This window comes from Anopheles maculipalpis, chromosome 3RL (genome assembly GCF_943734695.1).
Source record: "Anopheles maculipalpis chromosome 3RL, idAnoMacuDA_375_x, whole genome shotgun sequence".
In the NCBI taxonomy this organism is placed as follows: Eukaryota; Metazoa; Arthropoda; class Insecta; order Diptera; family Culicidae; genus Anopheles; species Anopheles maculipalpis.
In genome coordinates this window covers 40,008,304-40,029,315 of record NC_064872.1, presented here as the reverse complement: position 1 = coordinate 40,029,315, position 21,012 = coordinate 40,008,304, and the positions used below count along the sequence as shown (strand labels likewise).

The following is a 21,012-nucleotide window of genomic DNA, read 5'->3' as shown; positions in this document are numbered from 1 at the left end:
TTTGGACGACATGTTATTGTGGCTGGCGGCTTTACTGTTGGCGGAATGCTATCCGCAACAAAGGGGGTTTTCTTGGGAGAGTTGCTCCAAAGCGGCGACAATGCCTTGGCAGACATAAAGAGGACAACTTTAGAACCATACCTGGCAGCAACAACATCCACAACCGAGCTCACCCGGGATAAGGTGCACTTGAATTGAGGGAGAAAGAAATGTCTACCCTCAAAATAGGATATAAGATTGATTAATTGTAAAGCTAGATTTAAGATTAAATTTTAAGGAATATAACCTGGCTGTCATTACGAAATTTAAAAATACGACATAATACTCAGTTTTTCGTTTTACGGAAACGTGTAGTCAATCAAAACCACACAGTTTATTAAACGAAACGTAGCCCATTTGTCCATCTGTCTGTTCAGATGTGTAGTAATCTATACAAAAACATGTTATCAAAAACCGATTAACGTTTGCGTTTTGTTTCTTTTCTGATGATAAGAAATTCATTTTTGGACCTATTTTTTACGTAAACGGATCGTTAGGTGTTAAACCAATCGATTATTTCACAAACTTGTTTTTATTTTCTTCAACCTCACACAATGTTTATTTCATGCACTACCTACATGTAGCTGGATTAATTCCGTTTTAAATGATTAAGGACGGCGCCGGTCTATCACATGACAGCAACGAATATCAAATCTCAGCTAGACTATTGCCCCGTGTCCAGAACTGACTAACCTCTGCTGCGGAGTAAAATTAAAGTAGCCCAAAACGACAAGCCAAGACCTGCAGAGTTTGTAGTTTGCCACAGGAAGAGGAGAAGTACAGCTATCAGTTCAAAAGAACAAAAAAGCGCAAAATTACTCCTAACATCGAAATATGTTCTAGGAAGGAAATAGATCATGTTTCCACTGACAGCTTATTTCCTTTGGAGTAACTTCTTATGACGATACCATAATGTTGTCACACACTGCCCCGTTGATAGTTATTGAATCCAGTAACTTTTCCCATACCAGCTCCATCTCGGCTCCATTTTAATTGCCCGTATACGATAGTGCTATAAAAGAATAACAGCATAGATCGTTATTTCTGGTCATTTTCACTGTCTCTTCTGGCTATGACTCGACTTTCCGCATACAGCTTTCATCAGAGGAAAGAAAATGGCTTTTTCTAGTGATGGTGTTCCCCGGGTGCGATTCCGTTACCACTGTATTCCATGGAAAGGAAACATTTTTATAAAAGGAAATAGAACGGAGAGTAATTAATTAAAAGTCAAAACAATGACAGCTGGAGCTGCTTCTCGTATGCGTGGCACATATTTTTAGTTTAGCCATTCCAGGTGAAAAATAAATCTTGCTTCTATTTTATTTGATTGTTTGTGAAGCATTCATTTAACCTAATAAGTACAGAACGTACTAATATTCATACCACACGCTTTTCCTTTCTCTATTCCCTTGCAGATTCGAATTGGTCCATGTACCTGTGGGTTACCCTGATCGCCGCATTGTGCCTAGGAATATTTTTTGCCGTGTTTAAACTCATCCGAAGGAAGAAAACCATTCCAGCTTACAATTTGGCTCGTTCAGGTAAGTCTGATGCAGATGAACTCAGCACCAACTTCCCTTGGTGTGTTTGCTTCTCTTTCCATCATTCTGCTGTACATCCACGGAAAGCAAATCATCGGTCAAAATGACCAATCGTAATTGACAAGCATGCCACTCAGTCGGTGAAAGTGTGCAACTTCAAATGGCATTTAAATTGATACATTCTGCTCACTTTTTTCGGCTCTGGAAGAAAATTACAAACAATCCCGAGCGACTCATCCGGAAAGTTAGCAGAAATGCAGACATTGGCTACGCATATTAATCAATCGTTTGCTGTTAGAATGGGTTGGTTTGCTAATTGATGGGAATGCCAAGTGAAAGGTCTGCAAAATATCGTTCGGCTGGCTAACAGTTAGTAAAATTGATCAAGCAATGATGATGGCTGGTTTATTTCACTACCTCGCTGGTTAGAAAGGCATTCTCTGTCTAATGCTAACATCACATAAAACAGCTGGACGTGAACTGCGTCGGTACCTAACGATGTACAAGATTTGTGCGGTATCTCACCCACTGCAAATCAATCGTTTTCAACGGTCAGCAAATCATTGATTGAGCAATACTCGTTGCTAACCTTCGTGAAGCTAGGTGCCTGCAGGACATGCTGATTGAGAAGAAAAAGGCCGTTCGCTTTGTTGTTTATGTTAAGCGTTGCGTAAAAATGTAAAGCAGGTTAACGTTTAGGGTAAAATGATGAGTGTGTGATGAAATACATATTTCTGATCATTTGAAAACTTCAGGTTGTAGATCGTAACATTACTTTTAGTATTAAAAATGTAAAACTAATGTACGACTTCAGGAAACTGTTAAATGGTAATCAATAGAAAAAAAATTGTCATTCTTTCCACAATTGAAATGTCAGTTAATTTTTGCAAAATGAAACAGAATTCTCACGTTTCGTTCTCACCCTTTAAAAAAAAAAGAATGCTACCTCATAAGATACTGACAGACACTCTAGCACACTTAATTCTGTTGCCACTTGATATGTACCGAGCGCTAGATCCGACCTCAAGTAGGACGTACATGGAACTGCATTAAAAACTAACGCTCATAAACTCGTTTGTAAACATATTTCCTTCAACACTGTGCCGCTGCCATTTCGTTAGTTTTGCTCACGCTATGGGCGCTAAACGGTTCTTTTTTTAGCCAACCAAAGATTTGTAACTGCTGAGGCAGTGGTTAGTAGTGTCTGGCCGTCCGCTTGACGTTTGGAAGCACTTAGAGCAGAGATGTCAAACATACGGCCCGCGAGATCTTAGCCGAGAAAATTGAACACTAATTTGTATTTGTTGTGTGTACTCTTTTAACTAACATGCTCTTGAATCCCTTTTAAAATCCAAAAAACTGTTGAATTTCTCACCGTAGCATGTGTGATATCTATTCCGAGAACCTAAATCGACGCAGCTTGAATGTTCTGTTCGATTCTGTTTTAGCCCTCCAAAGCCATGGTATTTGCCTCAAAAAACATGTGCTGATAATGTGCTGCTTCTGTGCTTCAAATTTCCCGAAAATGGAGCTGGCTTACTTTTTTTTCGGATATCGTTACGACTGATTTCGTATTTTTTCTTTAGTGTTCAAAAGTAACATTTGTTGCTTTGAGATTTCTCATGAATCGGTTTCTGATAAGAAACCAACTCGACAATACAGAGCATTGGGAATATAGAACGTACAGAAGCCAAAACTGACTTGGATTTGGCGCTACAAGTCGCACAAGTGAACGTCGGAGATCAAAGTTAAAACTCGACCGAGTGTCGAGCTTTTAATAGCGAATGGACACGTTCCTACTTATTTACAGAACAAAATGATAGGCCTGTTTGTTTAGTATCCGAATAGATCCGGATAGCAAAACTATTGCGGTAATGAAGGAGTTGAATCTTTGTCGGCATTATGACTTGCATCACAAGGATAAATTTGGAAAACTTGAAGAACCAGCACGAGATGTTGCAATTGAAAAAAACAACAATGTTTTTTTCTCAAACCACAACAAAATAGTGAAAGTGCAATAAAAGCTAATTAAGTAATAGCAAATGAAATTGCTATATCATCAAAACCATTCACGGAAGGCGAGTACGTCAAACGATGCATACTACTAGCTGCAGAAATGCCGTGTGTAACTATTATTTAAAATCACGAAAAATGTCCAGGCTGGATGCATGTAAAGTAAATAGTTAGGCAGGTTTTGCAACACAGAAGTGATATTTTTAGAGTTGGCCCGTAAGATCATTTTTGTTAGCAAACCGGCCCGGCAAGCCAAATTGAGTTTGACATCACTGACTTAGAAGGAACGCTGTAGAAATGGGGTAAATGAATGCACCAGGCGCATAGGTATCGCCTGGAAGTCTATCGGAGGCGCGGTTAGTTAGTTTTACGAATGATTGCTCAATAGCATACCCGCTTGCTGTTGCACATTGAATGCATTTATTTACACGACGTGTGTATGTTTTTTTCTTTTCGTAAAGTCAACACACAAAACAGAATTCTGACAAGCCCCTGTTATTTCAGAACCAATATCTGACATTGAACTGACTCATTTTGATATCGAATTACTTAAAAATGTAAAGAGATATGATAATTGACAACTTGTAAAAAGGTTCTATGAAAGTTTTCAATAATCATGACACACTTTGAAACCCACCCGTTGAACAGCTTCTACATCCCATGTAAAAACTTCCCACCAAGATATTGATTTTTATTAATCTATCTTTCAAGTTCACAATATATCAAACTTTCTTGTCAGACGCTGTTTGCATAAATAATAACGACCACTTGAATATTAAATATTAATTTCAATAAGCAGAAGCCGGCCGTGCATCATTATTTAGAGTTCAAACGTTTAGTTTTAGATTTGTATTCAAGGCAACGATCGACGCCTAACGAACATGCCGCAAGTCGTGAAGCGTAGAATGCAACATATTCTCTCTATGAATATATAATGAAAAGTTCTCTATAATACCCAATGTCAACTCAAGCACGCATTGCACTTCATACTTCCACATTCATTGATTTGCATTATATGGATTTGAAATCGAAATCACTTTTCAATTACACGAGATAATCCTCGAAACAGGTTCTGTTAAGCATGTAGACAAACTCTTGCCTTAAGTATTTGCATATTTCTGCATATTCTAGCATATCATTTATATGCTCACATGTTTAATTATTCGTCTTCAATCAATGCTATCGTTTCAGCCCTGCAAACGATAGCGTTGCTTTGCTTCTTTCTCGTTTTTACATTTTTCTAAAGTTGTCTTATATAACCGCATCAAAAAGAACCAAAACGCAACTTGTTTTCATCCAGGTGTCTAACATGCGACAAACTGTGAAATGCCATAAAACTAACAACAACAGAGACTTGTCCTTTCGCACGAAACAGGCTAGCGCAAATGGGCAGCAAGACTTGAGTTGAAAATTATCGGCACAAATTAGCATAGTTGACCATCACTTAACTACTCACCATTGATTAAAATCCATTAGCGGTTTGGTTCATTTCTAACGTTAAATTAATGTCAACGATGTATTTACGACGTGAGTTCTTTATTTCGACTCCTTTTTTTTTAAAAGGTTTCACACAACACCTTGCTCTCCTTCTCAGCCGAAAATGCAAAAAGGGAAAATTCTGTTTCGAGTGTTGCTGTCTTTTATCGAATATGTAAAATGGTTCACCAAACACAACCTTCTTAAAGTGTCTTTCGACTCTTCATTCTAACCATGACACCGTGACCTTACTCTTTCATGGCTCATTAGTCATTCTACGCCTACCCAATGACTTCTTCGTGCTCATCTTGCACTGAGTGAAAAGTGAGCACAAAATGAAGAAATTAACCTTTCCAGTTAGACCCCTTGATTTTCAGTCACCTAATCGGAGACTGTATCCCGCGAGTGTGTAGTGTGTTTTGTCACGTTGACAACGATTGAATGGTTACCCACCCCTGCTTAATAGAAATGTTCAACCTGGGTTAGCAGTATGCATGACATTGTATGACATGTACAGCATAGCGACATATTTATGAGACCAGATTCTTGGCAGCATATCCTCCAGCCCCCATATGTTGGGTCGATGTCTTTAACACCTACGATGTGAGAACCACTTCGTACCTAAGGAGTAACGGAAATTGATTGATGATGATTTGAAAGTTGTCGAAAACTTTCCAATACTTCGAATCGAATCTATTTTCGCCCCACGATCACAACACGTGGTTCGGGTTTTGTGACTAAAAAATGATGTACTATCATGTTACTGATATGTGAGTAAGTTTATAAATGGTTGACGACTTGAAGAAGGCGGTGGTAAAGTGTAACCCTTACTGCACACATGTTAACAGCGCATCTTTTATGGTAATCGGTAGAGAAATGCAAAAACTGCATTTCTTCTCTTCACTTTACCGTAACAGGTACCGTTGTAATGCTATTAAACTGGAAAAAATAACAAGACTAACAAGGCGAGTACATGTTAACGATGGTATGCGGCATTGTTCTACCATGGCATATGCGAAGGCATTATATATTTTTATCAAGTGAAATACCTTTCATGGACTTGCTTCCTGCATGGACAAATCTACGTTTTTAATCTCGTCGTAAGTCAGAATTTGCAATTCTATTCTCATGAAAGCTAGTAAAATGCTGTCTGTGAAACATTTTTTATCTGAAAAATAAAGCTCATCTCAAGGGAAATTAATGACCAACTCCTATCCGAAAATCGGATTACAGAACCCCTGATTGAGGATTACAAATCGTACATACAAATTGACTGTTGGGGAGTATCATGAAGTATTATTTCAGTTCCCTTATGGAAGCAGGCATGGAACAGTCGCAACATGGAACGTTTCATGACAACTTTTATTCATTTATAAAATTAGTTTTACATCGAATATGAACTTCAATAGACAATAGCTTAGCTCAACACTACCATTTTATAGAACCATTTAAAGTAATAAATTATGGAAAACTCCGTTGAAGACATATGATTAATGACAGCTTAATTCCAACAAACAACCGGAACAAAACTCCAAAAACACTTTTCTGTAACGAAAAATTTTTCTCCCCAATACAATACAATCGTTTCGTTTCCCAAAAACCGTCAATGCGGAGTGCTTTAAATTCCATCTGCACATGATTTATGATGAAAAAATACGTTTCGCAGACACGAAAACAGCGGAAGTCGTTGTTTGATTCTGACATCGCGACGTCACACCGACGTGAATGATATCTGTCAGCGATATATTTACGATGTATTTACACGTTTTGGGGCAGATATCGATGTCGCAAACATTCAATCTCTCACTCTCTCTCACCTCGAAAATAAATGTTATATTTTAGTTTACTTTCAAACTAGTCGATGTGGCAGCTGCTAGTGCTGCTTATCTTCTTTTAATCCTTTTTCACCGAAATGTGTTCAAAATCTCGGCAGGGTTGAATTGATTTCAACGATTCAAGAGCAGATAGATGTCGTTTAAAGCATGAACTTATTTATCTTTTTTTTTTTGCAAGACAAATAACGATTATACAAACGAATACCTCAGCACAGCTTTAATAACACTAGCATTAGCAAACAGTGCTAATAAGTTTGAAGTAAATTTTAGTTCGATACGAAAATAACATGGATCGATTGGTGTTTATTTTTGCATCAATAATAAATCATATAATGTATTTCTTTTAGTAGAGTTTTTTTTTTACATTAAAAAATTTTTTTCAACCTTTTTCGTTACTCTTCCTTCTCGCACACGATAAAATTAAAACCAAATGTCTTCAGATTATTTTAATTTGCGTTACGTACGAACTATGGTTGTAGAATTTTTTAATATCTTCCAAAATCATAGTTATATGAAACAAACATCTCACAGCTTTACACATCGACATTTCCACGAATGGTTTGCTGTTGCATGGTTTTGCGTATCATCAACTTCACTATGCGTTTCACTTAGTCGATGAAGAAATTCTATTACCGGGCAGAATGTAGTTCATTTCCCTTTCCTTAAAAGTTAAATTATTAAACTACCATTAACCATCTCAACAACAATTACTTTGTACACTTAATTTAAGTAGACCCATAACTATAAAGTCTGGAACGACTGCTGCATCAGAAGCTGAGCTAGCGATAAAAGGAAACGAGCAACAACAAAAAAAAGCTCTCCTCACTGAGTAAAACATTAATGAAGTCAGGACTTACGACGATTATAAAAGTTTGGGGACAGGATATGAGCTTACCGATACTCATCTGTCGAGTCGTACTGTGATAGTTAATGATGCGCTCGGAATCATCCCAGACCACAAAAATGAAACGGTTCCAGGGCACCGGTTTGTACGTTTTGCCTTTAATTAGGAGTTCCTCAACGAAATGTTCATCATCCCATTATGTCGTGTTAGAGTTTGTGAATGAAGGAACTTTTCATTTCTCTTCCTTACGATTAACAAGTACGGCTAAGTGTAGAGTAATTTTACAGTTTTTTCAATGTTTAAAAACCATTATTTGTAGCATGAAAGAGATAGCACGAGTGCAGTATGTAACATGTCAGATTATTCAGCTAAATGATAAGAATGATAAATTGCTATCTACCTGAACCCAAACTTCAATTAACACTGGACTTAAGCCTGAACCATTGAAAGTCGACCAGTTCAGCCGGTCGCACGTTTCTTATCGTTTGTAAAATATAATTTACAAATGTTCAATGTCATAACATTCGGCACTCGAAATGATTGATCGATAACGTAGAAAAATCCTGCAACATTGTCAATCTTTATCAGAAATGTCTATATATATTTACACTTAGCATATGTACATTAAAAATAACTGTTTTAATAATAATAGGTCATTGGCACAGCATAAACATACTGCTGTGTCCGAAAAATAAAGTAACTTTGCGTTTTTTTTTCTTAAATGGTTTTTTTATTAGGCCAAATGACGGTCATGATCTTCGAAGTAATCCCTTTCCGATGAAATGCACCTCTTCCACCTCTTCTCCTATTCCTCGAAGCAGGTGGAAAACACGGATTCTGGGATGTCCTTTAGTTTGGCCGTCGCTGCGACTTCTATCTCCTCGATAGCGTCAAAACGGTGTCCCCGAAGCGGCCGTTTTAGGTTGTTGAACAGCCAGAAGTCGGCTGGTGCCAAATCTGGCGAATACGGCAGTTGCAGAACAATATGGGTACTTGGGTAGTTGTAGCGAGAAACTCCCTCAAAATGATCCAGCTGTTGTTTTCCACAAATCCGGCCGTTTCCGCCGGTTGGAGGTCCAAAAACCGCCGCATTGCGCTTAGATAGTACTCTTTGTTCACCGTTTGAATTGCACCTTCGGAATAAATTCCTTGTGAACCACCCCACAGTAACCAAAAAATACCGTCAGCATCACCTTGATTTTCGACCGGCTTTGGCGCGACTTCTTGGGACACCTTTTTCTTCGACATAGAATCCTCCCCGAAGGCTTTTTGTAACATCCGCAATGTTTCCGCAGGTGTTGGTGTAGCTCCGAAAACAAATTGTCACTCCTAGCCGGGTTGATGTTGTGACTTGCAACGTGGCAGAACTGTCAAAAGCATGCATATTGACGTACGAAAAATACAAACAAGAAACTTCTTTTGGCGCGCGAAATTTGACACCCAACGTCACCTTACTTGTCGGACACAGTAGTACAAACTTAATTATAAGTAGTTGATTACAAACTAAGACTAAGTAACGTTAGGGAAAGTAAAGTAAAGTAAAGTGGTAAAAATCTCCAATAAAAAGACTTCTTTTAAGTATTTTATTTCACCACCTCATGGTAACCATGTTGCGTTTAGAGAACGCATTTAGAATAAAGGGTGCCCTCGCAAGTATAAGCACGATTAAAAATTAGACAAAAATTAAAACCTGTTCCAGAAACTGAATGTTTATTAGATAAACAGTTTTTGTGGTGTGTTTTGAACTACCTCCAAAAAAAAAAATAAATAAAAAAATCAATCTTATGCTAATGATCGCACTTTTGATCTGACGCCTCCCATGAGGTTCAGCACAGCACTTGTCCCGAACGATTTTCGACACTTTTTTTCTAGTCTTTTTGAAAACTGTCGATGTTCTCCGCAGCTTTAAAATGCTTTCTCAAATGTGCCTTAGTTTGCGGCCAAAATAACTTAATCGGGTTGGCTTCAGGGCAGTTCGGCGGGGAATTCATTTCTTTCGGCACGTACCTCATGCTCTTCATACCATGCGATCGTGTCTTTGTGAACAGTGGCCAAATCCGGCCAAAACGACACTGGACCAGCATGTTTTCGTATCATGGGCAGCATACGTCGATTCAAACACTCCCAGATGAAGGTATCGGCCCCGCAAATGTCTTGGGACACCATCGCCTTTTTCAGAATTTTTCGAGAATTATAGAATTTTCGGCTTCTTCAACATCCTCGCTTTCAGACACGGTGTAGTATGGACTACCCGAAAGAGTTTTGTAGTCAAAATTTACATCACGATGCATGAGGATTGGCGATACAGCAGCTTGTCGTACAGCTTCCGAGTCCGATAATCAACGCATGCAGCCTGCCTTGTACACCGTTTTGGTTTCTTTTGTTTTCTATACGTTTTCAAATTCAATCTTGCCTTGGCACGACATCCAACGTACTTTTTGATGTACCCAATTTTTAAGCCAAATCGCAAATGGAACTTTCCTTTCTTTGCTTGAACGCTTTTGCTATTTCCCGATCCAACTATTGATCGACAGGACCAGGGTTTTCGGCCACTTTTTGGCGCATCCTCGAAGCTGGACTCCTCCCAATATTTTCGGATGGTGCCCCGATACTCACACTTTCCGATTTCGCTAATTGTCTTAGCGAAATAGTAGGAGTTGAGCGCCTTTTCTTTTAATAAGCATATCAAGAATCAGCTGTTTAACGTCACACCCCTTTACTAAAAATGTCATTTAGAAATCGTGCTTATACTTTCGGGGGCACCTATTAGCTCATAGCACATAGCGTAATTTAGCATACAATAATTATTCCTCAATGTTGCGGCTTTTACAGCAACCAAACAATTTAAAACTTGCATCACACTGGCGAATTAAATTACGAACACCACTAACAAACATTAGCTACAATTAAAATGCTTATCACTTTCACACAAATTGAACCATTGCACCAGAATCATTAGTTTCAGTTTGAAGTTTTTCTTTTCTTTCCTTAAAATTCCTTTAAACTCCTTCTGATCACCCACAATCACATTAAGAAAGTAAAATGCGGTGCAGATGCTGTAACAAAACTTCCCCCAGAATCATTAAGAGCTTGAAATAATCACCCCAAATTGCCTCCATTTGGGTAATTTCTGCTCGCTTTCATCTCGCGCTCGGGCAATTAACCTATTCGCACCCGTTCAAATTCCATCAACGGCAGATGGTATGCGGAAAGCTACATCGATTCATTTGTGCTCTAATGCTCTGCAGAGAAGCGTGGCATCAGGATCGGATGTTTTTCGGAACGCATTATAAACTTTTCAAGTGATTCTATTAAACGCAAACCATCCTTAAAATCTATTGATACATCTTATATTGTGTAAGTTTCCTTTCATTATTTTTTTTCTTATTTTCTTCATTCTTAAAGAAAACCTATCACTTGTAAAGGAGCTTTCATCAGAAGCTTATCATCAAGAAAAAACGCTTCACATCTGTGGCAAGCAATAAAACCCAATAGTCTCACATTTGATTTAACGAAAGTCATTTTTCTCTTTTTGTTTTTTTGTTGGGTTCCGTCCCCAGAAATGCCGACCGAATATTTCGCCAACGAGAGCAAAAAGCTGACCCATTTCCAGCCGGATCTGACGCAGAACACGGGCCCCATCAATTACGAGTACCCGATGACAGCGTCCCACCAGCCACCGTCCCATCCGACGGGTCACCTACATCATCATCATCTGTCTTCGCTGCACCACCAGCACGGTAGCGGTCTGCTGGGCCCGGTAGTTGCCGGCCACGGACAGCTTCATCCCCAGAGCCAATCGCAGCATGCGCCAACCCTTCCGATCGGGGGCCTTAAATCGTCACTGCCTTTGCCACGGTCCAATTCCGAGCACCATTACGACGTGCCCCATTTATGCAATAAGTAAGTAAAAGCAAAGCGAGCAAGCAACCCCATTTTCCCCATCGGGTTCCGCCCATTTTGACTTCGATCGATCTTCGGGAAAAGAAAATCGGACCTGTTGGCGAGAAATTTGCCAAAAGGACGTGTGATTAATTTCCACAATCAACAATAAACGGCCCTATAGGTTAGGTGGGAGGGGGGGGGGGTTTGAGGGGATGGTAACGAGAGGATCCCGGGGGGGGGGGGGGGTCCTGGACTTGAGGAAGTAAAGAATTTTCCCAAGCTCTCTCGGTTTCAATTACGTGCCCAACGATTCTGTCCTTGCCATCAATTAAATAGCGTGAGATTCCATTTTCTTTTTCGACACGACAAATACGTACTAATTACCCGGGGTTGACCTTTTCCTCGATTCTTGTCACTGTGCCACTGTGACAGACAAGCGGACAGGAGGAAAAGTTTAGCAAATCTTCTCATTGGTTTGTCACGAACCGTTTGTCATTCACTTTGCTCTCGGGAAAAGTCGTTTGACGGAATTTAGATCAATTTATATGCGTCTTTGCTTCAATTATACACAGCATTTAATATATTTCTCGTTCCCAATACGGAGCTGACCTAAGCTGCTAAGCTTTTACCATTAATTCAATTATTGTTATTTCCTTTGATTATTCGTTTCTTTGCTGATTACAAAGGAAGCGAAGAAAAATACATCAAACGTATTCTAAAATGCCAGATCCGTTTACAGAATGTAGATCCACTTGTTGTCAGTATGACGCAAATGAGACACATTTCTTCACATTTGGACACAAGATTCGCAGTTCAAGGATGGGTTTTAGAACTATTATATCGCACGTCATATGCACCGGTATGCAAGTTCCTTGGATCCCACTCTTTAAACCAGGAAGGCGCCATTGCACCAGATCACAGCAGAATTGTTTAATTACCTTCTGCTACACACAGGATCTCGCAGCATCAATCGCACAGCCATACTCGTGTCTCGAGTGGTGGCCGTCAAACTCGGCATTATTATTCAATTGATTGCATTCTGCAGCGTGAGCGATTTTGCGAACCTTTGCACAACTGCTTCGCTTGCGTACGCCCAGTGCATTGTGAATGCGTTTAGTGGTTTGATAAATGGCGTTCAATTACTAGCGCTGTCGTAATTCATCGGCTCAAGGCACGGCCAGCACAGTTCGCTGACGTTCTGCCGCGAGCACCCAGAATCTCCCGATACAACGCTACTATAAACAGTAGCGATAGTCGTTCCCTGACAATCGAGTGAACTAGGCCAAACAGGACCGTTTTTTTATATATATGTTTGCGCGTGTCCGCGGCGGGACCGTGAGAAATCCATGTCTCGAGGGTATAAACTTCACGTTCTATACCGGCCAACAGTTCTTCCCGCTTTCCCCCGCGAACCATTTATTGGGCCCGCTAATCTTCAATGCGCGGTGATCTGATTCAATTAATAATAATTTACGGTTGTAATTGCGACATTTGTCATTTGGAGGCAGTGCATTAATCTGCCCAACTCCCGGACGTACAACTTGCAGCTGCACCAACTGCTACATAACCTGACGAAGCGCACACTATCTGTTTCACCCGTTGCCAACGTATGGATGACGTAGAAAGCGTAGAAATAAAGTAACGAGACATAAAAACAAATTAACCGTCTTACAGTAACGGTCAAGCTTGTTTTTAGCTCGCTTTTTTTTGTCTCCTCCCGGCCCTGCATGGCCTTTTGACCGAGCGACTACGACCGTACCCTCGATCCTGTTGCAATTACCAGTTGGGATAGCTTGTCTTAATCTTACGCCCGTTCACTTACGATCATCGAGAGGAACCGACCGCGAAGGATTGCATGTTAACTTGAATAAATAGATACTTTAATTAGATATACACACACACCGGCACCATGAGCCACCTTTACACACAATCGCCCGGTGCACTTTGGATTGGCACCGCTTGATATAGGCCAATGTGTCGGTGCGAAATTCCGTGCCCGTGTCCGTGTGCCTTGTATCCCCGTTGGCATGTTTGATTTCTCTAGCGTTTTTTTTTTTTTTTTTCTCTAGCGACAGAAACAAATGAGCCGTAGGCTTTGGGAGTCTTTGCTTGCGCTGAATTTAAATTAAACCACCGGAGCCCCCCCTCCCCCTAATCTAAGCTTTGGGAGTATCGCGGGAAATTGGTTTCCCTATCGGGCATCCACATCGAGTGCGGCCTTTCAAGAAGTGTAAGGGTCAGCTGAAAGTAAAATCTAATTGCCGTTTTCGATTAATAGCACGGGTTATGACCCCTCGGGTGGGAGTAAAGTAGTAAATAGGGGATTTTTTTCTTCTACGTAATCCCTATGACTGCTGTGGCGGACGCCATCGTGTACTTAACAATTTAACATTTGACACCGTTTCAGTTACTTAAACGGTCTTTTCTTAGCAATAATAACGCGCCTTTAATAGTTTAATCACCCCTAAGCAAAGGCGGTGCGGAGGTAATTGAAGATGTATTTGAATTCTGAATGAATCATATCCGCCAACGAGTGGATTTGACTTTTAGTGCTATATTAGCCTCTGTTTGATTGGTGGTAGTTAAAAAAAAGCAAGACCACAACTCGCACTTGCGAGCTCTGTGTCCCGAGCGCCACAAGCTGTGACATCTCAATTACAACCGGTTTCTTTGGAGTACCATTCGCTTTCCTCATACCAGCAAGACCAGAGCGTTTCCCTGTTTGGAGGTACAAAAAAAGGCAAACTATAAACATCTAATAAATTAAATTATGTTCCATCATCGCTAACACCAGCGTCAATATAAGTCGTGGTGGCGGTGTTTTGAAAGTGCATCCGTAAAGAACTCGCCACACCAAGTTTTGCTGCTGAGCTACCCTTCTTACGCTTTATTATCAAACCGCCAGAAGAACCCCAAGCCGCCAAGCAAATCAACGCCCGTCAACCTTAACGAACCCCGAACGCCTCTTCTGCTGCTCGTTCGCGGAAATTTATAAACCTAATAACCGCATAAAATAACACCGCTTTTCCCCGTTACACCACAACAAGCACCTCCCGTTGCCCTCCCATTGATGGGAAGACGCTGCGCCACGCAGATGACTGATGTTTCTGTAAATAACCACATCCAATTACGCGAGCGCGAAAACCACCACACTACGTGGATGCGTTTCTTCCCCCCCCCCCCCCCCCCCCCCCTTTTGCTTGGTTCCTTTGCTTCGATACGGCGCATGTATGTTCGTTGTCTATCACTCTCAATATGCTCAGCACGGGTGGTCATAAAACTTCACATCGACGTAGGTCGCGAGATAGGGGAAACTGCGCAAACAAGATCGATGCGCTTTCGCTGCCTTCTCAACGCGAATCCCTCGTACGCCGAGGTGACTAGATTGTCTTGATGGAGCTAGTATGTGTAAGATGCAGGCGGAGACCATCTGCACAGGCCGCTCTTAACAAGCTAGCTCCACACAGTACACTGCCTCGGTTAAGGTGATAAAACGTTCACTTTGGGTGTAATTACAACGCAACCTGCGATCAAACGAAGAGCACACATTGTTGACCTCCTCGTGCCTGTCGCCCCGTGGCAAGTCGCCGCACACGTACTAATAGAGTAATCAGACCCATCCGTCATCAGCCAAACCGGAGGGGAAGATAAACGCCACCGCGTCCACATACCGGCGAAGACGTGGCGGAACGGGAACCCGGTAGGTTTTGAGATGACGGTCAATCTGGAATCTAAAAGTCCCCTCAGCCATGACTCCGTAATAAGGCAGCATGCGGCACTTGTGCTTTGTGCTCGGTAGGCTTTTATGGCTCATTCATTTTAATCACGCCTTCTTCCCGGTGAAGAAGTGGACATTCGTTTTGATTACGGCGGAAGTCAAATTCCGGACCTCTTCACTTATAGCGCGGAGGAGGGATCGTCGGTTTTTTTTTTTGTCTCTTACTCTCTGTACGCAGCTAATGAATTTTGCTGTTACGGGAAAGGAAACCCATTGCCATTCGGGCCATGTGGCCATCCTTTTGATCATCCTTTACGATGGTTTTAGGTTGGTTTTGCTCTGTCTCTACGGTTGATTTGTGTGTTCTAAATCCATCCAGCTGTACTTTGTGCGAGTGCGTAGGCGGGAAACAGTCCACCTAAAATTCCTCAATGTGGTATCACCAAACACGGCTAATGCGCCATCAATGAGGTGTCAAAAATGTGAATATTTGGTTGCCAGTCTTCAGCTTTATATGGGAAGGATGTGCGAATTCGTACCATTCCCGGCGCAGAGAAATGCTTGCCGTGACCAAAAGTCGCCAGTGATTAATCAATAAATTTCGCGCCCTCGCCCGGCAATTACGAGCCGCAGGTTGTGACTAGCTCGGAGGCGCATTATGTTCCGATGGCGTAACCACCGACGAGCGCCGATCGTAAAGCGTGTGCGAATGTGCGTCGAAGCTGCGAGACGTGACTGAAATATCCGAGCCGTGCCAGCCATCACACAGTCACACAGTGCCGTCCAACGACAGCTGGCTCGGTCGGCGGACAGCTATCTCCGGCAAGGGTGTCTTAATTTCATCCTTTTACGACGCGGTCATATTTCTCGCGAAATGACCAAAACGGCAGTCCGGTTCTGTTTGACCGGGGCGGCTTCGAAATGGAGACTCGTTAACACGCGAAACACGCTTTAAAGTGGCGATTAAAATTATTGATTGTCGGACGCAAAGGCAATGGGGAATGAAGTGTCATGTCTTTAATGTGAAAAAATACCATATTTGTGTGATGTGTTCCCATCGATCTTTGGGCGCTTTCGGTGGTGCGCGTCGCGTCCATTCCTCGTCCTGCCAGTGGTCAATTGTGTTGCATTGGAAAAGGGAACCTACTAAATCACCCACGGTTACGCGCACCACGGTACAGTTAGTGTCCGATTTCATACTCTCAGGCTCCTCCCTCGGTAATTTGACCCTCGGAAACTGAATTCCGCTGGCTGAGGATCAGAAAATCAGCGGAACGAACCGTTTGTTGAGTCAGCTCGTTAGATGGTCACGAGCGGGATTTATGCAAATTTGCTTTTTACCCAAACCACCCACACGCATACACACGCCCTTCCCATTTCGGATGGCTTCATCCCTTTCTTTCTCACCGTCTCGTTCGGCTTTCGTTGAGATTGTATCAATCCAATTTCAAAATCCAACACCCAAACCGAACACCTCTACCGGTCGTGATTATCCTAGCCGCGGCACACACACACACCTAGAGAGACCATTTGGTGTCATTTGAACCACTCTCAAATAGTCAACCTCGCGCGCAACCCGTCCGTAGAGCGTGTAGAGGGCACGAAAGAACTAATCTATGTCACATAATTCAACTATACTGACACCTCATTACCATTAACTCGTTTGTTTACCGCCATGTTTAACATCAGTCTTCCAGTGTTCCATTCCGGCTGCGTCCCTGTGGTCACACTTGGAAAGTGAATGAAAAAAAAAAAATCCCTGCCGCTACTCTACGGATTGACCACTCCATTCGTCTTTTTTGTGCCGCTTTGTGACAACCAGCGTTCTAATGCCGCGCGCACTGGAGTGTTATTTATGGGCTCCATCCATCGCAGTTCCGTGGACCCGGTGTGTGTGTGCTCTGGCATCCCGAAATTGACCCATCACCCCGCTATGGTCAGTCTGGCGGTTCAGGCAAACGCAAGAAAAAAAAAACAGCCACGGATCGTGCACAAAGTTCTAGTGCACGTGCCCACCATCAAACTCACATCCCCGTTGTGTTCTGACCACAAACGCTCCCAACGTTCCCAGATCGTGCAGTTCGTCGGGTCGGTCTGTTGTCTACCGAACCTGTCAAACCATAAATGGATTTTATGCACTCCTGCAGTCCCATTCATTTCCTCACCGTGCGTGCGTTTCCATTTCTTTCGCAGTTACATCTACCCGTTGGACAAAGTCAGCATCAATGAATCATACTCCTCGTCCACCTATTCGAAGCGCGTGTGCAGTGTGGAATCGCTCGAGACATCGACCAACACATGTAAGTACCACTGGGCTAGGCGCCGTAAGTGAGCGATTGAATCGTCGTTTTCCACCACCCCTTCCCCTTTTTCGTTGCACCCAAAATCGATCGTGATCAATTTGCCAACGCAGAACGCTTGTCTCAATTTGACATCCGATTGATTGACGCGGTCGTGGCGGGTTGTAGCGAAATATTCTACTACAGTCCCTACAAGCTGTACTTACATAGTAGCTCGAAATGTGTGTGAACCTGTCACAAATGCCACTCGCTTGGTGACAGATACAGGTTGTGATACTAATTACTGCCTTTTTTGTTTGGATTGGCCGGCGGGTTGTTTCCTGGCCGTTCTCCAAATTTCATCCCCGAAAATAGCAGCAGATTCCGCCTACGATCAGGCACCGATGATTCCCAACAACAGTTCGCCCGCCATTCGGCCGACGACCCTAGTGGAAGAAGCGGGAACGTTCCGGGGGACCGAGGTAACGCACGCGACGCTCACACCGGCCGGAGCATTGCTTAAGCTAAACACCTACTCAACAGCGCTGCTAATCCCCGAAGGGGCCATTCCGAAGCATCAACGGCACAGCGTGGTGCTGTCGATCGTGCGCGACGACAAGCATCACGTGCCTGTACCGACCGGGCCCCGCTCAACTTACCTCAGCCCGGTAGTGTTCTGTGGTCCGGTCGATACGAAAGTAAATAAACCGATCGTCATGAAGTTACCGCACTGTGCGGAGAACCTTTCCAACTGGGCCTTTTCGCTGTACAGTGCCCCAGACAATGTGACTGCATGGAGCAAGGTCGTGACCATAGGCGAAGAGACGATCAACACACCGGCGCTGGTGCAGATCGATAAGCGGTACGCGTACGTACTGACCGAAACGTTCGGCAAGTACGTGCTGGTGGGCGAGTCGGCCACCGACATTCAGGAGCGAGTCGCTTGCAAAAAGCTGCGGCTCTTTATCTGCGGTCCGTCAACCATTCCCGAGTTTTCCGATGTTAGTTTGCGGATCTACATCGTCGAAGATAACCCAGGTGCTGAGGAACGGTGCCGACACTGTGAGCAGGAGATCGGTGGTGTAGTGCTCGGTCGCAGCACGGTACTACACTTTGCCGATGTTGGACAGGGTCTAATCATCGACATGCAGTGTGTTGGTGGCTGGCGGACGAAAAGTACCAGCGAACGACAAACCATACCATTTTCGCACGTGTGGAACAGCAACTGTACCGCACTGCACTGCAGTTTTACGCTGTGTCGGACGGAGCACGACAAGTGTGACTTTAAGATCGAAGTGCAAGCGACACAGGATTGCGGCTCGTTGGAAAGTCTCAGTGCGATCGGTGCACCAGCTACGATGAGCATTTCCTCGTTTGTTCCGATGCCAAAGGATGGCCACTGTCAGCATTCATCTAGTTCCTTCGAAACCATGACCATCTGCAGTGTCGGGTCGGGATCGGGCGATCATACCAATGTGCTTGCTACCGATCGCTTCCGGCTATCGAAGGACGTAAAACGGAAGCTGTGCCGTTGCCTCGACCCACCGACCCAGAAGCGTAACGATTGGCGTATGCTCGCGGCCCACCTCAACGTTGACCGATACCTCACGTATTTCGCCACCCGGCCCTCACCCACCGACCAGATTCTCGACCTATGGGAGTGTCGCAATCGCGAGTTGAACGCTTTACAGCAACTGATCGAGATCTGCCGAACGATGGAACGACCGGATGCGGTCGCAATACTCGAACAGATCCACACTGCTCCCTGGGTGTAGATGCGATCGTCATATGCTCATTACAACGGTTGGCTACGGTGGCTGCTGCCACGAAATACACGGAAGCCACAACAGAACTAACGAATAACCCAAGCGATGGCTGCGATATAGGTCAAGTCACTCTTTATAAATATTTATAATTCATTATCTCCAAACGGACACCGCTAGTCGGTCTGTCAGCATTGCACCAACCGTTTTACCGAATGACTGACAGGCGGTCTGTCCTGGAACCTGAACCCTTTGCTCCTTCTTTCTCCCCATCATCGGACTGGACAATCCTATCGGACAATCTTTTATTAACCACTACCAATGCTGCTGCTGCTGCTGCTGCTGCTGCTGCGAACGATAGCCAACCTCTCTCACTCTGCACAGATTGTAGGATGTCATTTACTGACACTGACACGGTACGGATGCGAGGCGTCATTGTACTGATTGCAATTGCACGATGTTACGATGCACGGTGATTGCACGGCAATGCAGCAGCCACCACGACAGACTCAGCCCAGCAGAAGGACGGTCCTGTCCGTTCGGAAAAGCCTTTCGAATCGTGAAGTTCAGAGGCGGAGAGGTCATTCAAAAAGGTTAGTTTTGGCGAATGGGAATGTGTTACATACTGCGGTTGGCCAAAGAAGGAGTACCTGTAGGAGGTGTACCAGTTGGACGACGGCTGTACAAAGGTGATTCCTTTTTTTTCATGTTTGCAATCCATATAATCTAGCATAGCTGTGCAAGGGTCCGTTTCTTTACTCGCACAACGAAAAACAATTTCAATTAATCTCAAACAGTACTACTACAAACTATATCGCACAATCATAGAATTTTACTGGGTTTTTGCTGAGAAAATGGATCGAGATCGCATTGATGGAGGAAGATTGTTGCGTACAAGAAACCCTGGTATACTGTCAGGGTTCATTATCAATCTGGAATCATATCATAGAGCAATGATGGATTTTATTGGAGTCTTCAAAATGCCATCATGTGGGACACTTTCTTAAGCATTACCGTAATTTCTAAAAGCAACACTTTCAAATGGCACATTAGTCTCCGTATGTACCGCCGCCAACTACTCGACCGCCACGTGGTAGTACAGAGTGCAAGAGTGAAAAAACAAACCAATAGAATTAATACATAAGACTGAACAAATTGGTGTACACGGGCGAACGATGCGTATGATAATTACGCGCAGTTTAAATAGCATCCTGCGCATCAAATAATATTAGACCAGAAGGAACTATACCAAAACAGAAGCATTGAACCGCCGCGCAATATACAGGAATTCTTAGAGACCGATAGTAATAGTTGCGTCTGCGATGGAGATACTATTTGTTTAAGTTCTTACCATGAGAGCGAAATGTATTATAATGTGTTGCGAAAAACTGTCGAAGGCAGTTGCGTCCAGTGTCCTTCGTCGCAAAATATGCGTTTTTTTTTTGTACTGTAATGTAAAGTGTATATTTAGAGCGAAGAGCGTCGAAATTTGTCTCTGTGTCGGAAAAAAAAATCCAGTGTTGAATGAAACGAACTATGTTAAAGCTGACTTTATCTACTTTTTTACCTTTAACATACAAAATCGGAACTAGCCAATCCAGTGGTTTGTTCGTTCGCAT

The 21,012-nt window shown here is 42.9% G+C and overlaps 2 protein-coding genes across 3 annotated transcripts in view; both read left to right on the top strand.

Annotated features, from left to right (window-relative positions):
* The window catches only part of LOC126563917 (netrin receptor UNC5B-like), a 37,011-nt gene extending 17,380 nt beyond the window's left edge, over positions 1–19,631 (top strand). For both annotated transcript variants that reach the window (XM_050220717.1, XM_050220715.1), the window contains 4 exons: positions 1,455–1,580; positions 11,309–11,651; positions 17,545–17,651; positions 18,006–19,631. In XM_050220717.1, the coding sequence (XP_050076674.1) occupies positions 1,455–1,580; positions 11,309–11,651; positions 17,545–17,651; positions 18,006–19,405 (1,976 nt within the window). In that variant the 3' untranslated portion in view covers positions 19,406–19,631. The remainder of the gene's footprint in view (positions 1–1,454; positions 1,581–11,308; positions 11,652–17,544; positions 17,652–18,005) is intronic.
* The window catches only part of LOC126565731 (protein brawnin), a 402,985-nt gene that overhangs the window by 126,581 nt on the left and 255,392 nt on the right, over positions 1–21,012 (top strand). The gene's annotated exons all lie outside the window — the stretch shown is intronic.